Genomic DNA, 18,381 nt, shown 5'->3' with positions numbered 1-18,381 from the left:
TCAGCTGCTAACTTTCTGTGTAGCTGGAGCATTCTCGTTGCTATCTCTTTACAACATAGCATGGCACCACAGGTGCAGAGAAAGTTGTGCATAATCTGGCACGTGTCATTGTATGCAGTGCCGTTGCAATCAGGCAAACAATACGGGAAAAATAGGATACAATAAATCGCATTTAAGACTATGAATGACATGGTTCCAGGAACCATTACCTATTCCAATCGGTCAGTAAAGAAAATAAAGCACAGCTATAAGTGCTTCCTCACGTTGCATTATTTTGACAAGCTGCGGAAGAAGAAGAATTCTTTAATTGAAGGTAATACTTCCAAACACGTTGTCTGTGAACAGACACATAAGTACCATGTATTCTACATTGTCAGTAATGCAGTAAGACATGTTGCACACCACACTCCCATCTGTTTCTACATTACACTGTTATCTGCCGATCGTGGCATGCTCAGCCTGTGGCGATGCTTCTCCATCTCACCGGAGGTAATGTGTGACATCGCAAACAACATTAATCTTGGCACAATTAAGAGCTCCTAAAAGCCGTGTGGACACAGACTCTGATCCGCTTATTTTAAGATGAGTCCTCGTCCTGAGAACCAGCGGCATGGTAGACATATAATAAGGTGTACCTCTATCTCTGTTATAGACTTAATAAATCTGAAATGTCCGATAGCCAATAATTTTTCGAATGTTAAAAGTCTCCAGCCCTGCTACGGGGTCTACTGTAGGACCACGGACTACAGCCACAGTAACCCAACCATTACCATGTCCATTAGCGTCTGCGTTAGTAAGCGCGAAATTCAATACGCATCCGCAACGACAGAAGGGCCATGCAAAATCACTTGGGCCCCTACTCCATTCTTCGTACTAATAGCAATATTGTCAATAGCTTTATATACTGCAAGGCACGAACGCCTTCTCCTCCTAAAATAACTGGTCTGTGTCGATGGTGCTACAAGTGAGGCTGCTCCATGACTGACGCCGTCTTCACGGAAACGTCACTTACACAGCACTTCCATATCTAACCGCAGCGCGGCTTACGCAACCGCTGGAAGCGAATTTTAGCCCGACAGAGCTATATTCTTAAGTATCGAAGATAAGCGTGGTATACTACGAGGGCTATCCACAAAGTACATTACGTTTTGCAATTAAAAATAAATAAAGTATTGGAATTATTTTATTATATACAGATGAAAGCCACACTTAAATGCTACTTTTCTACATAGTTGCCATTTAAATTAAGGCACTTATCGTAGCGATGGACGAGCTTGGAAATTCCTTCCACGCCCGGGTTCCCGGGTTCGATGCCCGGCGGGGTCAGGGATTTTCTTTGCCTCGTGATGACTGGGTGTTGTGTGATGTCCTTAGGTTAGTCACGTTTAAGTAATTCTAAGTTCTAGGGGAGTGATGACCATAGATTTTAAGTCCCATAGTGCTCAGAGCCATTTGAACCATTTTTGAAATTCCTTCGTCGTAAAATTCGGCCGCCTGCACCTTCAACCACCTGGTTACCTCTTTTGGGACAGAAAAGATGTGATTTTTGTAGATTTCCTGGAAACAGGCACTACAATAAACTCTCAAAGGTATTTCCAAACTCTGCACAACCTCGGAAGAGCAATACAAAACAAGCGCAGGGGAAAGTTGGGCTCAAAGATCTTGCTGATTCACGACAACGCCCGGGCCCACACGGCAAATGCCACTCGTGAAGTTCTCGAATCTTTTAAGTGGGAGTTGTTTCCTCATCCGCCGTACAGTCCCCACCTGGCACCGAGCGACTTCCACTTATTCCCAGCAATGAAGAAGTGGTTGGCTATGCAGCGTTTTGATGACGACGCACAGCTTCAACAAGAGGTAACCACGTGGTTCAAGGCGCAGGCGGCCAAATTTTACGACGAAGGATTTTCCAGGCTCGTCCATCGCTCCGATGAGTGCCTTAATTTAAATGGCAACTATGTAGAAAAGTAGTATTTAAGTGTGGCTTTCATCTGTATATAATACAAAAAATTTCCAATTCTTTATTTATTTTCAATTCCAAAACGTAACGTACTTTCTGGATAGCCCTCGTATTATATCAAAGATATATATCAAGTGTGTAGCAGCGGCAGGATATGTATCTATACTTACTATAGGAACTAAAGCCTTTTTCGGATGCATATTGAATTTCACGTTTACGAACGCAGACGCTAATGGACATGGTAATGGTTCGGTTACTGTGGCTGTAGTCCTTGGTGCTAAAGTAGACACTGTAGCAGTGGTGGAGACTTAACACTCGAGACGTTGTTGCTTATCGGTTATTTCAGGTACGTGAAGTCTATAACAGAGATAGAGGTACACTTTATTATATGTCTACCATTCCGCTGGTTGTCAGGACGAGGAATTATCGTAAAATAAGCGAGTCAGAGTCTGTGCCCGTACAGCTTAAAGGCTCTCTTAATTCTGCCAAGATTAAAGTTGTTGGAGATGTCACACATTACAACAGAAACTGAAATAAAGTACCTGTCGTTTCCTATTCCTATTGAATCTTCTTTGAGCGCATGGTCATCTTCTTTTACTTTGATTCATCGTTTGTTGATGCACCTATTTCTCATCTACATTCTAGTGAGAAACTATTGACCACACTGACATAACCTATTAATAGGATCGTTTCCTGACTTTCTAGCTGTAGCTCATAAGTAGCACAACATAAATTTGAAATTAAAATAAAACATAATAGAATAAAATATAATAGCTGCACAAATTGAGCAAGTCAATAGCACGTTGGTACACCTCAGGCACATTTGCAAGCCTTTATTCCACTCGTCATTGATTGATAGAGTTGCTTAACGTCCACCTGAGGAATATTGTGCCAATTATTTTTTTTCAATTGGTGCTTTAGATCGTCAGAATCGCGAGCTTGTTGGAGGGCCCTGCTCACAATGCACTCTTGGAGACATTGCATTTATGTTAAGATAGATAGATAGATAGATAGAGAGAGAGAGAGGGGAGGACAGAGAGAGACAGAGGGAGGGAAAAGAAAGAATGGGGAGGAAGGGTGGAGAAATAGATAGATAGAGAGAGAGAAGGAAGGAAGGGAGACTGGGATAGAGTGAGAAAGAGAATGAAGCATAGAAAAGGGGTAAGAGAGAGAAAAAGAAAAGGGAGGAAAGGAGAGTGGGAGAGAGAGAGAGAGAGAGAGAGAGAGAGAGAGAGAGAGAGAGAGAGAGAGAGAGAGAGAGATAGAGAGAGAGAAGAAAGAAAGGAGAAGAAAGTGGAAAGCGAGAAGGACACAGGGAGACTGAAGAAAGAAAGGGGAGGAAGGCAGAGGGAGAGAAGGAAGAGAGAAGAAACAAAGGGGAGGAAGGGTGGGGAGAGACAGAGGGAGGGAGAGAGAGAGAGAGAGAGAAAGAAAGAAAGGCCTTGAATTTGTGCAACACTGTGCGACGAGTAGAGGCGTGACGTCAGAAAGAGCGTTCGTGCTCGGTAATTCGCATATCCGGAGTCCGGACAACAGACATGAAGAGAGTGTGGGCCGGTCAAGCAGTCATGTGCGGCCGGCGACCAACTGCTAGGTCTCCACTTCAGCAGGCGCAGCCGCGTCGTACCTGGTCAAACACAGAGCGTTGCAGCACTCCAGTGCTTACCTTAAGAGGGTGAGCAGCTTGGGGTTGATGGCCATGAGGACGGAGTTGACCGTGTTGCGGAAGTTTTGCTGGAAGAAGCGGCGGCCCCACTGCCTGAACGCCGCCTCCGGGTTGCGCTGGCAGTTCACCTCGACGCCGAACGCGACGGACGCGATGACGTCAGTGGCGAAGCGCGCACTCAACTCGCGCATCTCGAGCACCTCCCCGCGGGACGCGGGCTCCTCCAGCACCTCCCCCATCTCGCGGCCGCAGTCCGCTAGCGTCTGCAAGGCCGACGGCGCACCACTATGTCAAGCTTGTCATCACCAATAGCAGGCCGGACCGCAACTGGACTACTGTGCAAAACAGCATTTTACAACTCTACCGAAATGAATGCGACATTTCACGTATGGAGCATTTGAATTTTTTCGTGACATCAGACCGGTCGTGGCCCACATGGCACTCACCTGTACAAAATCAAAAGACACACGAATTATAGTTGCACCTGTGGGAGGGTGTGACCTGCCTGCACTCACAGATTCAGGATTGGGTTGTGAGGGTGTACAGTTCGTTACTGTCTTCCCCCTACTGAAAACATAACTTGCTGTCACCCTCCTCGTTTAACGTGCCATAGACACCTGCGACTTCATTAACAGAAACAGCCAAGTACGTACGCGGATTGAGCCAAAGCCTTGTGACTACTATCCAGAAAGAGCCCGTCAGTCCCATGGTGGCGTTGTGGGAGCATGTTGTAATAGGAAAAGTGTATAAATTGGACAGAGACAAATAAGGAATCACCCTAGTAATGATAAGAGTCGCGAATGGGGAAAGCGACCTTGACAAAGGGAAGACTGCTATGCCCCCGCCGCCTGAGAACGAACTTCGAAGAAACGGCTAGTTGGCACTTTGAGCTACTCTGTCGTGACCGTCACGGAAATTGGTTGATGGTGACAAGGCGTTGGACGTCAACGCTTTATCGCAGAACGTTGATGACGGATGTTTACCTTCTCTACAAAACACGGCAGGCGGCCATCTGTGGTACCTCTACAGAGTACATTGTTTGGAACACTTGCTGAACGGAGGGCTCTGTATCAAACAACTCCGACGTCTTTCCGTGACGACCCAACCACATCGTCAGTTACGTTTTTAGTAGACACTTCATCATAGATATTGCGACGTGACTCAATGGAAACTTACCGCACGGTCAGATAAATCACGTTTCGTGTTACACCAGATTGATGGTTGTGACTGGAAGCGCTACCATCAACGTAAACAGCTGCTCCAAACTTGCAGCGCACCATGGATCGCAGCCTAATAAAGTCAGTTTTATGCTACGTGGGACATTCACCTGGGCTTCCGGGGGACTTTCGGCAGTAACCGAAAACAGTGTGACAGCTGTAAACTACGTCAACATTAACGAGGACCACCTGCATCCCTTCATAGCTGGTGTGTTTTCCGATGGCTATCGCAACTTCCAGAAAGATAACTTCCAGCAAGGCGAGAATTGTACTGCACTGGGTAGAGGAGCACGATGGCGAATTTACGTCGTTGTCTTGGCCTCCAAATTAGCATGATCTGAAACTGGTGACATACATGTAGGAAGCTGTGGTAAACTATCTGCGTCCTCAGACCACTGACCTGTAATGTACGGGAACTGCGTGACCTGTGTGTAGCCGTCTGTTGCCGTGTGCCTCTGCAAACCTAACGAGGGCTTTTCGCAACCACGCCACACAAAATCACTAATTTATTGCGTTCTAAAAGTCGACCGACCCTTTATTACAACGGTTTGGCCCATCAGTGCAGATGTTTTCGCTTCATCATTCCAGGGGCGTCCGAAATTGTTTTATACTTAATTTTTCCCATCGTTCGTTGTGGGTTGATTCATCATTACAGTTGCAAGTATGCAAGACTTTCGTCCAACTGTCGGTGGCAGTACAGTCACTAGAAGTGTAATTCCTGCACAGTACAGCCCATTTTTTCCACCTGCTCTCCATACGTGTGTAAGCCCCCATGTTTTTTTAGTCTCTGCACATGAATCCTCACACCTGTAAATGATTAAAACGACCGTACCATCGACAACCTACACCTATGGAGTTACATAAAACGAATAAATAACTACTGTGTTATGGTTTTACTTCATTTTAGTCTACCAAATGAAACCAATTATTCCTATCGGGATGCTACCAAAATGAATCACAAATTGACTACTGTAGCTGATTAATTTTAAGAAAGCAGGCTGCCAAAAGTAGCGGAAATATGAAGAAATGACAGTTTCGATCTTGGATGAACATTGTATAGCTGGGTTGATACGGCCCACCACGAATATCTCTCCTGTTCCTAGCTCTTCATCTCAGAGTAGTACTTGCAACCTACGTCCTCAGTTCTTTGCTGGATGTATTCCAATCTCTGTCTTCCCCTACAGTTTTTGCCCGCTACAGCCTCCTCTAGTACCATGGGAGTCATTCCTTGAAGTCTTAACGTATGTCGTATGATCCTCTCCCTTCTCCTTGGCAGTGTTTCCCATATATTCCTTTCCTCTCCGATTCTGTGCAGGACCTCTTCATTTGTTACCTTATCAGCCAACCTAATTTGCGACATTCTTTCGTAAAACCACATCTCAAATTCCTCGATTCTCTTTTCTTCCAGAGTCCATGTTTCACTACCATACAATGCTGTGCTCCAAACGCACATTCTCAGACGTTTCTTACTCAAATTAATGCCTATGTTTGATACTAGTAGACTTCTGTTGACCAGGAAAGCCATTTTTGCCAATGCTACTCGGCTTTTGGTGTTCTCCTTGCTCCGTCTGTCATAAGTTATTGTGGTGCCCAGGTAGCAGAATTACTTAACTTCATCTACTTCGTGACTATGTATCCTGGTTTTAACTTTCTCGCTCTTCTCATTTCTACAACCTCTCATTACTTTCGTCTTTCTTCGATTTACTCTCAGTCTGTATTCTGTACTCATTAGACAGTTCATTCCGTTCAGCACTAAGGACAGAAATGTGATCCATTAGCGAAAAAGTGTCATTGATATCCTTTCACCTTGAATTTTAATTCTAGTCCTGAACATTTCTTTTATTTCCATCATTACTTCTTCCATGTACAGATTGAACCGTAGGGGCAAAAGACTACATCCCTGTCTTATACCATTGTTAATCCGAATCTTCGTTCTCAGTCGTCCACTCTTATACCCTCTTGTCACTTGTACATACTGTATATTATCTTCTCCCTATGACGTACCCCTATTTTTTTCTGAATTTCGAACATCTTGCACCATTTTACATTGTCGAACGCTTTTTCCAGGTCGACAAATCCTATGAACGTGTCTTAATTTTTCTTTAGTCATGCTTCTATTATCAACAACTGATTAGCTGTGAGAAAGATAAGACGTAAACCCTGACTGGAACATCCAGAAGTAGCTCAGTGGGCAATTGGGTGTAATTCAACACATTTACTGTGAGTGTTTTCGTATCTGCCGAACCGAAGCGCACATATCTCCTTTTGCAGTATGGCTAGCATTTATACAGCACCGATGATCTGTTCATTGGTGCGTTGGTCACACTGCAGACAATGCGGTGTATCTGTAATTGTCTGCCTACACAGTGGACGCAATATGCAGTCGGCAACCTCGTAGGGCTGAAATTACCCACCTGCACTGTCCATGCTACAAGAGTTCTCTGGCCTCCAGCATTGTAAAGTACCGCCACCTCGCCCTAGCTCTCTCTCATGGCAGTAAATGTCCACCCCTGCAGGACATGACAACTGCCTTCCCAGCCCCTCTTGAGCCGAATGTGGCTTCTGAGGAATGTCTTGCCCGCATTGCCCTTTCTGTCAGCACTCAGCTCTATATAACTCCCAGGCGTGCAGTACTTCACAGCTTATTGGTAGGCCTACGTGATTATAGCCAATACCGACCAGTGAATTAACTAACAATCCGCTTGTACATAGTGAAAAGTGACCTAATGCAAATATAAATCGAAAAGAAGTTGTTATTGTTTATGTGCTCTTCAGTTTGAACACTCGTTTGATGCAGCTCTCCATGCTACCCTATCTTGTGCGAGCCTCTTTATCTCCGAGTAACTACTGCAACCTACACCTATTTGAATCTGCTAACTGTTTTCATCTCTTGGTCTCCCGTTACGATTTTTATCACCCACACTTCTCACCAAAACTAATGTCTCAGAATGTGTCCCGTCAACCGATCCCTTCTTTTCAACAAAGTTGGGCCACAAATTCCTTGTCTCCCTAATTCCATTCATACCTCCTGATTACTTACTTGATCTAGCCACCTAAATTACAACATTCTTCTGTAGCACCACATTTCGAAACCTTCCATTCTCTTTCAGTCCATGCTGTTTATTATCCATGTTTCACTTCCATTCACGGCTTACACTCCCGACAAATACATTCAGAAAAGACTTCCTGACACTGGACTCTGTATTTGATGTTAATAATTTTTTCTTCTTCAGAAATGCTTTTCTTGCCGTTGACAGTCTACATTTTATATCCTCTCCACTTCAGCCATAATCAGTTATTTTGTTGCCCAAATAGCAAAACTAATCTACTATTTTAAATGTCTCGTTTCCTAATCTAATTCTCTTAGCATCATAGGACTTTATTCGAGTACATTACGTTATCATTGTTTTACTTTTCTTGATGTTCCTCTTATATCATCATTTTAAGACACTGTCCATTACATTTAGCTGTTCTTCCAAGTTCTCTGCAGTGTCTGACAGAATTACAATGTCATTAGCAAACCTGAAAGTTTGTATGTCTTCTCCCTCAACTTTAATTCCTATTCCAAATTTTTCTTTGGTTTCCTGCACTAGTTGTTCAATGTACATACTGAATAGCACCAGGGACAGACTACAACCGCATCTCACTCCCTTTTGAACTACTGCTTCCCTTTCAAGCCCCTTGACTGTTATAACTGCCGTCTGGTTTCGGTATTTTACTCCTGCTATCTTCAGCATTTCAAACATGGTATTCCAGTCAACGTTGCCAAATGGCTTCTCCAAGTACACAAATGCTATAAATGTATGTTTGTCTTTCCTTAAACAATCCTCTAATGTAAGTCGAAGGGTTGGTGTTGCCTAGCGTGTTCCTGTATTTCTCCATAATCCAAACTGAGCTTCCCTGAGATCTGTTTCTACAAGTTTTTTCACTCTTCTGTGAAGAATTCGTATTAGTATTATGCAACAATGAATTAGTAAACTGATTGTGGAGTAATTTTCACATCTGTCAGCAACTGCTTTCTTTGGAATTGAATTACTACATTTTTCTTGAATTCTGAGGGTGCTTCGCCTGTCTCATATATCTTTCACACCATAGAAGAATTTGGTCATGGATCTGTCATCGAAGGCTCTTCCAGAAGTTCTGAGGGAATATCGTGTACACCTGGGTCCTAGTTTATACTGACGTCTTTCACACCTTTGTAAAATTCTTCTCGCATTGTAATAAGTCCCAACTCATTTTCTAGTACATCCAATTTCCTTGCAATAACATTTCTTTCAAGTTCATTTCCCTTGTATAGGCCCTGTATATACTGCTTTCATCTTTCGCCTTTCCCTTCTTTGCATAGGTCCTGTTTATCATCTGAGCTCCTGATTTTTATACAAGTGCATCTCTATACCCCCAAGGTATCTTTAATTTTCCTGTAGACGTTATGTGTCTTTGCCCTAGTAAGTATGCTTCTAAATCCTTGCATTGGTCATGTAGCCATTCCTGCTTAGCAAATTTGCACGTCCTGTCAGTGTTCTTAGACGTTTGTGTTCCCTTTCGCCTACATAATTTGCTGCACTTTTAAATTTTATCCTTTCATCAATTAAAATGATCAAAGAAAAAACAAGCCACATTTGACGACTTAATCCACATCGAGAACCATAAGTCAAGAGACTCAATCTCAGTGACGGCACCTCACCACTTGACTTAGAAATAGAGGGCGTTCGACAATATGTACTAGTAGCTCTCAAGTCTCCGTCATGTAAAAAAAAAAAAAAAAAAAAAAAAAAAAAAAAAAAAAAAAAAAATTAAAAAATAAATGGATCTAATGGCTCTGAGCACTATGGGACTTAACTGCTGAGGTCATCAGCCCCCTAGAACTTAGAAATACTTAAACCTAACTAACCTAATGACATCATACACATCCATGCCCGAGGCAGGATTCGAGCCAGTGACCGTAGCGGTCGCGCGGTTCCACACTGTAGCGCCTAGAACCTCTCGGCCACCCCGGCCGGCTTTGTCACGTAAATCACGGAATCCCGGTATGAGTTAATTACAACTGTATTCCACAAAAGACCTAAAATAGTGGCTCCTAACAAATGATTAACTAGTATGTTTTACCCCACTAGGAGTTTCCAAGGAATTCATTATGAGGGTAGAAATTTTAGCCCCTGCGGGCAGGGCAAAATAACTGGGAATGACGAGACACGTTATTCCATCAATTGCCCCATACGCAGAACAAGTAATCCGCAGGGTGGAGAACAGACTCGGTTTGATAAGGTTGATCACCGTTGTGGAACAAACGAAGTACCATAGGAAACACTAACCCATAACCGTCCATAAAACCTACAACAGAGCACGCAGAGCACGTACGCATGGATAGCCACACAAATGGCACCTGTATAGAATGGCACGTATCGCCGCTATGCGACATATATAAGAAGGCCAACACAAAACTACAAACCAAAAAACACACAGAGTTTTCAGCAAAAATAGGATGCCATAGACTGGACATTAACTTTCTACGGTATTAATACCATTATGCACCACATACGCCTCGGTACTACATTGATAACGGAAGTGAAGATCACAGATGACACCAACCTGCTAGGACCTAAGAATCTGTGCATTCCTCTACAGAAAAAAAAAGACAACGAATGAGACGCGATAGAGTAAGACCTCAATAAAAGTGTACGTCACACAGCAAACATGAAAGCATCAGCTATCCAATCTCAGGTGAGATTTTAAAGAGGTTTCCCTGACCTCTAAGAAAAATACAAGGATTGTGAAACTCTTTGAAACCAACCAAAGTTGCTTTAGAGTTCCAACAACCTAATCTGACCTCATGAAATTGAATAACAGAACAAAACACCTTGGATGAAGAGAATTTTGCGGCATGGTAGCCCGCCCACTCCCATAAGGAGCTGGAGGTGGAGTTGGAGCTTAGAGTTGGTTTGAGTGTGTGCTGCGAACAACCATAGCTCTCCAGAATGAAATCCAGAATCCGTAGATCTGTGCTCCACACTACTGAGAAAGCTAATTAAGGGGACTGTCGGAAGCTCACACTAGTCTGCCACAATCTTCCAGACCTTGAGATTAAAAGACGCAAATTTATATTAATGTGATGTCATTGCTGATTTAGTTTCAGGGTCAGAAAAGTATTATTCGAATACTTCCGTGAATTCTGCACCTGAAATTTCGTAACGAATCTCCGTCTAAAACGACCTGCTTGTCGTTAAACTGTCAATCCATCAACCATTGCAATTGGTGGAAGTACCCTTATATCATTAGATTACACACTCTTCAGGGATAGTTACTAGCACATTACTAACGTTTTCAGTAATAGTAAAATGTAGCAAATATCATTTCAAATAACAGACATTTTCCTGGGCTTTATGTGGAACGTCAAGGTCTGGTTCAGTATGACACCTTTTTAAATGTCCGGGACCGTACAGACGGCAAGATCTGATGACGAGCTCTTTCGCAGCGGAAAACAAGCTCCAGATGCGAATAAATCAGACTGGTGGGTCTAAAAGAAAAACGTTTTAGGGAAACCACTGGAAATCGGAATCTGGGTGATGCGATTAGGGATTTGAAGCGCTGCCTCCTGAATGCACTAGAGAAACCGTTGCACAACCTCATCCATTGTTTGAGATGTTTCTGAGATACTTGCGCGTAGTTGCCCACACCCTAAAGCCAGAAGCAGGTCCTTAGGATATCAGAGCACAAGCCACATGCCGAAAGTCCGCAACGTGCTCCGCAAGTCTAGGGGCAATTCTGCATACCGTAAAATTAGGCGAAGAGGTCGCCGCGTGTTGAAAGTAGTGAGAGAGCCACCTCACCTGGAACATCATCTTCATCTTGCCAGAAGTGAACGTGGGCGTCAGCTTCACACGCAGCCTCCTCCATTTGTTCCCACCAAGAAGAAAAAGGTGGCCGTTCAGAGGTTCATTTTCGTCCGTCTTCACTCCTCTGTCCTGGAAGGTCCAGAAGTCCTTGACGAGAATTGTGCGGATCAAATCTGGGTCCACTATCACGAGACCCGGTCGGTTAAAGAAATATATTCCGCCGAAGCGTTGGCCTGGAACAAACAAGATGGCTTACGTTTGCTTCACGTTTCAAGGAAACAAGTTTCACGCAAAATCTTACACTTGTGATTCCTAACCACACTCGTTCTATGAATAGAGATAAGTGCGCCCAAAGTGCATATACCGCCGCAGGTTTTGTTATCTTAAAAGGCCATTTTATGCAGTTGATACTGCTTGAAATTTGCATTTGAAGCTGGAACTCTACACGTGATCTACGCTTATCTATTGTGGTATAATTTTAACGAGAAACTGCAGAGTTTTTTCGCAGTTACTCTTTTTCAGTCACGTACTTCTTGTATGCAAGCTGCTGGAAAATGTTCTGATTCATCTCCGTATCTGCGAACGCTTGTGAACGTGGAATATAGGCGATCAGAGAAATAATATGCATCACTATACTAAAAAAAAAAAAAAAAAACATTTACTGTAATTTAAGAAGAAAATAATAATCAAAGTAAGAGTAGTTACTTCGATATTGCATAGCTTTTCACATTTGTGAAATTTTGAACTACTACTGGGTAACATCGAACATTCCGTAGCACCATCTCACGAACTATAACGTACTTGGAGCACAAATTCAGTTACTCCTTCCAGCCCGGAATCACACAAATAGTGTCACCAGACAACAGTGAAAGAGTGTTATATGACTCATGCTTACGAACTCAATCTTCTGTAGACCAGCGTGATCTAATGTGCTTGTAGAATCATGGGATAATGACTTTCTGGCAAAAATACAACAAAATATCTTTGTTCACTAGACAGTCAGTGTGATCCACTCGGGCAGAATGCCTGGTTTATTTGCGATTGTATCCTCCTTGGCCTGCTGTTCAGAAAGTGGTGGGGGTGTTGGGGCACAAGACTCTAGTTCTTTTCAATGGCGCCCCATGCTGACCACAGGTAATGTTGTCCTCATACTACACAGTCCTCAAATTACCCTCGATAGCGAAGAGAAGTGCCCAGCATCCAGTCATGAAATTGGCCTCAAACATGCGTGACCCATCACACTGATGAACCTGTGATACTGCAAAGCCTGTAACGTGAATTGCTACCTGGTCGTCTTCGCATTTATTTAAGTCGATAATCAGAGTTGAAATAAAACCTGCACTCGTCAGTGAAGAGAACCCAAAGCCACTGATCCTGATACTATTTCAGGACTTCCCTTGCCCAGTTTCATCGCGCACCACAAAGCTGGGGAAACAGTGACTTTTCAGTTGTTTATAATGGACGTTTAGAGATCATATTGTCTGGATGGTTATGTGCTTTATGTTGTTAGCAAACTGGAACAGTTACATAGTATCTCCGTTGTACCATGTTTTTTAGTATTGATGATCGTGTGGGGATGGTTACGTACTGTCTGGGTTGTTACCAAGTTATTTAGTGAGGACAGTGAAAGCTGCATGCGGATTCGCCCTTGCTTGGGGAGTCGCTCTGACTAAAGCTCCAAGTGGTGCTAGCTTCGGTCGCACAGCTTGAGGTTATTGCGAGAACTTAGTTGTGGGGAGCAAATGGAAGGTGCAGTACTCCCACGTTTTCCCTGACTGGTCAGCTGCTGTGGTGGGCCCGGTTTCTGCCAGAACTGAGCACCCTTACTCGTGGTCGAGTGGGAGTTCGTTTCGAGGCATGACAGGCAGTGAATCTTTCTCTGGCAGGTCGACAAAGAGTCTTCTGGCGCTATCTGTGACTGATAAACTAATGTTAGTCGTATGGTGGAGTTCCTTTGGGGATAGGGCTCACATGAAATGAAAGAAATCCATAGGTGTCTCTTTGTGCATAACAGAGGGAAACATTTCACATGTGGAATCGTTCATTCCAGATTCCTTTGTCCATTGAGATAACTTGACGGCGAGTAGATCTTCTGGAGTAAGAAATTCAGAACGCCACACTTCGTTAGAAATTTTTTTCTGGTGCGTGGATAGCCAATACAGAAAGCTTCCCATCATCCGTTAGCAGATTATCAGTAAGCCGATCTTTGAAGAAATACAAAAAGAATATTGAAGTGTTTTGTTACACCTAGATTGATCGTTTTCATTTAGAATATACTGTTACACATGTGCCTCAGGCCCCAGTACCAGCCTGGAAAATGTTTTACATGTTATTCATTTCATGTTCAGATAACTGTGGGAACTCTGTCCTAATAACATGTCCAAAACTGTTCTCCTGACTATACATCTGCCTCATCTTTCCCCTAGGAAACATGTTTTACATGTTATTCACTTCATCTTCAGATAACTGTGGGAACTCTGCCTTAATAACACGTCCACAGCTGTTCTACTGGCTATACGTCTGCCTCATCTTTTCCCTAGGGGGAAGATGTCCATAAATGTCAATTGAATGTTTCGAGCCAGTGACGCGTACGTAATGTAGTTTGATGTTGAATTTGAGCCTAATGTATTTTAGATTTATTTGTGGGTTCTGATTATTTCTGGAGTCTCAGATTCACGTTAAGCTGGATAAGCGGAAGCTCGCCGCAGTTCCTTTTGCGAGAGTTTTCTTGTTGATGACGCGATGTGTTAAGCACCCTCTAATTATTTACTCGACTTTTCCTGTGCTAACATAGGATAATGAGCGATAACTAGCAGGTTCTTACATAGTACCAGTAACTGAATCACATATCGTTGCTTTTCACATGATTCCGTATATATTCTACGTTCTACTTCTTTTGTTTTGAGTCGTGTTCATTAATTAAGTTTGGTGCTCTTCATTACTTCAGACGGTTGCGTTTTCGATTCATTGTTGGATGACAATGACAAAGTCCGTTCCGTCAGCCCGATTAACAACAACACCGAATTCAGTTAGTTCACCTGTGTGGACAAAATGTCTTCTGAACATGCAACACGTGTCCGAATTTAGTCATTAGAAGAAAACAGATGCATGATTTCTGTACAGAGACTCAGGTGATGGAATAATATGCCTTGTTACTTGCATTACTGCGTTGCTATCCTCCTAAACCTGTAAGTAGGCTGTTTAGGTTTTTTTTTTATTGGTAACGCCGCCGCCACGTAGCGCTCTGTATGAAAATTACTGGCTGTGCCATGTGCTGTCTGTGGCTGGTTGGCATTGTTGTAATACTCGCCATTGTAGTGTCGGGCAGCGGCAGCTGGATGCTAACAGCGCGTAGCGTTGCGCAGTTGGAGGTGAGCCGCCAGCAGTGGTGGACGTGGGGAGAGAGATGGCGGAGTTTTGTAATTTGTAAGACTGGATGTCATGAACTATCATATATAATTTGACTATTAAGGTAAATACACTGTTTGTTCTCTATTAAAATCTTTCATTTGCTAACTATACCCATCAGTAGTTAGTGCCTTCCGTAGTTTGAATCTTTTATTTAGCTGGCAGTAGTGGTGCTCGCTGTATTGCAGTAGTTCGTGTAACGAAGATTTTTTCTGAGGTACGTGATTTGTGAAAGGTATAGATTAATGTTAGTCCGGGCCATTCGTTTTTAGGGATTTTTTGAAAGTCAGATTGCGTTGCACTAAAAAATATTGTGTGTCAGTTTTAGCAGTCGTGTATAATTTTTCCAAGGGGACGTTTCAAACCTTGCGTTGCATAATCTTTTGGCGTAGTCAGCATTCAATAATTAAAAAAAAGTGACACACTAAGAACGTCATGTGGGTGAACAACCAAACCGATATCGTATTCTCTTCAAAGCGAAAAACGTCAGCTAAACAATAATTAAGAAAGCCGTTTAAGTATCGAAGAAAAAATTTCTCGATCTAGTTCGCGTATGAAATCTATGAGACCTCACGTAGTTCCTTGCAATGATCGTGGGTTTCTTAATAACGGATCAGAAATGAGACTACATCTCCTGAACTAATGATAAGGTTCTTATCCGACACAAAGAAGAAGGAAGAATGAGTGAAGCCTTTTGGTGTCTCCTCTTACCTTTAAACTGCACGTAAGCTTCATTCAGTTCGATCGGCCCGGACTTCTTTCCCAGGAAGCTGTTGTAGACATTGCCGAAGGGGAAGCGCGGGTCGAGGTAGGGCACGCCCTTCCTCTGCCAGTACTTATAAGAGTACGAGAACCACGCGTACACTGCCGCCACTGCCAGCGACAGGGCTACCAACACTTCGGTTAGCCACGACTCTGCATAGAAGGCCATGCTGGCGATTCTGCAAAATAACATACAGGCATTGCATTGGTTCTCATGTGCTTAGGGAAAAATTACTGTCAAGAATATCACAGAAAATTGTTGATACCACTCAAGCCTTCCTGTCTCTCTCTCTTTGTGTGTGTGTGTGTGTGTGTGTGTGTGTGTGTGTGTGTGTGTGAGTCCATGTGCGCCTTCCCCAAACACCACTTCGCGCCCTCCGCCTTTTTTCTTAACACCCACCCACACATTCACACACACACACACACACACACACACACACACACACACACACACACGTGCGCGCGCATGCGCGAGCGTTAGCACACACACACATACATGACAAATTACGAAAGAAACCTCGCTAGAGAGAAGACGGGTGTACCCAGTAGAGTATACTTTAAATATCTGTATTAGCGACATTGGTAGACAATGGAAAAACATGATCAGCAGAGGCACTAAAACAGGTCCTCATAACTAGATGAACACCATGATGTTCGCTGACGACAATCCGAAAAGCTCAATACATTGTCTAGACTTCTCATAGATAGAGTAAGACAACGAATTTTAAAGTAAAAGACCATGCGCTGCTGGTCATATTGTAGAGCGTATTTCCCGTTCTAATTTCTTTTGTTGTGCAGTAAGTTACGAGCTTGAATATTACATCCACACCAAATTAAATCAACATCATAGGATACAAATAACACTAGGCAACAGAGTGCGGAAGTAAATGAAGAGTGTATAAGTAATAGTTGCACTTGTTAGCACTCATCGTTCAGTCTCGTTTACAATAATAAAGAAAGACCTAACACATACACAGGATACAGAGATGACATTCACAAGATGCAAGAGAAGTTGCCAATCTGGGGGAGATCTGATAACAAATGAAAACATCAGAATTACTTTCAAACAAATAAATGTTTTTTTTTCGAAAAACTAGACCTCAAGCTCGCTACTTTGATACCTCATTTGTCCATTTCCCACTCTTCGTTTAGCCTCCCGGGTTCGATTCCCGGCGGGGCCAGGGATTTTCTCTGCTTCGCGATGACTGGGTGTTGTGTGATGTCCTTAGGTTAGTTAGGTTTAAGTAGTTCTAAGTTCTAGGGGAGTCATGACCATAGATATTAAGTCCCATAGTGCTCAGAGCCATTTGAACCATTTGAGCCATTTCCTTTAGCTATGAAAAGTCAGACAAATATCCATTTTCTAATTTCTGAGAAGTTTTGTTTATCATATATAATTTCTGACTCACTACAGCACGAAGATGCTGGATAAGATAAATACTTAAGATTATACCGAAATCATGAGATAAGAAGCTGATGCTGATAATATGCAACTCTTAGAAAAATGGCCAAGTGTAGGCCATTATGAAGAAACCCTTTGTGGTACGTTATGGAACCAATTGTCAGAAGACTTACGGCAAGAAATAATAAAAATGTCGAGCATAAGTAAAACTTCACAAAGATAAGCCATGGGACCTATAGCAACAGAGAATACATATGAAATCAGTATACAGTGTATCTTTGTGGATTGCAGGTTGTCGTGACGTTCTCTGTGGTATAGCCTCACGTATATCTCGCATCTGTGACAACTAACACACCTTCATTGCCTCAAGTTGGGAAGTTTCCTGTCACAAAACTGGCATTCATAGCTCTTCAGCGCCTCGATGTCGACGTGACGTTAAAACCACCTTCCTTAGATCCATAGACTTTCACAGGCGCTTCAGGACATTAATTTCTCTGCCAGAACCTCAGTGAAACCATGATTTTAATTATATGAAAGGAAAGACACATTGATAAGAATGTTTCAAACAAGTCTTTATAATGTGAACAAAAAAGGTGACGCCAGTATAGGTTGTTCCGCTGACGCTAATGGAAGACAAATGGTTATTCACACGTTGGGAATTAAATCTCCCCCATGCTCAAGCACACAACGAACTGTGCTCATGTTACTTTAATACACGAAAGAGAAATTGAGTGAAGAAAAGAATATGAATAACGATCCGATGATGATATATACAGATAAAAATTTCTGTTATCACACCTGTGTAGCGTGCATTTTTAAGAATTCATCCCTAATTACGTGTCGACTAGGAGTGAAAGTCAACGTTTGTGCGTAACATGAAGCTTTTCCACCGTTCATCAAAAGTGAACAGAGATCGTCAAATGAATCGCTAAGACGAAATGCTGAAAGTCTCTGTTGAAACGATTTCTGGTTATGACATTCAAAAAACCTGTTAATTGCAAGAAATGACATTCTACCAGTAATTGCAATATTTATATGTACTGCAACAAAATTAAAGGATCAGTTTATAAATGTACATGTCAGCGACGTAGACACCAATTTCTCTTGTGGCTGATGTAGCACCTCAAGGTAGG

At 42.8% G+C, this 18,381-nt stretch overlaps 1 protein-coding gene across 1 annotated transcript in view; it reads right to left on the bottom strand.

Moving 5' to 3' along the window:
• The window catches only part of LOC126272145 (probable cytochrome P450 6a14), a 53,972-nt gene that overhangs the window by 20,985 nt on the left and 14,606 nt on the right, over positions 1-18,381 (bottom strand). The window contains exons 2-4 of the mRNA XM_049974762.1: positions 15,796-16,025; positions 11,671-11,909; positions 3,627-3,889 (exon numbers count right to left, since the gene is read on the bottom strand). Coding sequence (XP_049830719.1) covers positions 3,627-3,889; positions 11,671-11,909; positions 15,796-16,015 — 722 coding nt within the window. The 5' untranslated portion in view covers positions 16,016-16,025. The remainder of the gene's footprint in view (positions 1-3,626; positions 3,890-11,670; positions 11,910-15,795; positions 16,026-18,381) is intronic.

This window comes from Schistocerca gregaria, chromosome 5, assembly GCF_023897955.1.
Source record: "Schistocerca gregaria isolate iqSchGreg1 chromosome 5, iqSchGreg1.2, whole genome shotgun sequence".
Taxonomy (NCBI): domain Eukaryota; kingdom Metazoa; phylum Arthropoda; class Insecta; order Orthoptera; family Acrididae; genus Schistocerca; species Schistocerca gregaria.
The sequence above is the reverse complement of the archived record's forward strand: the minus strand, read 5'-3'. Positions and strand labels throughout refer to the sequence as shown.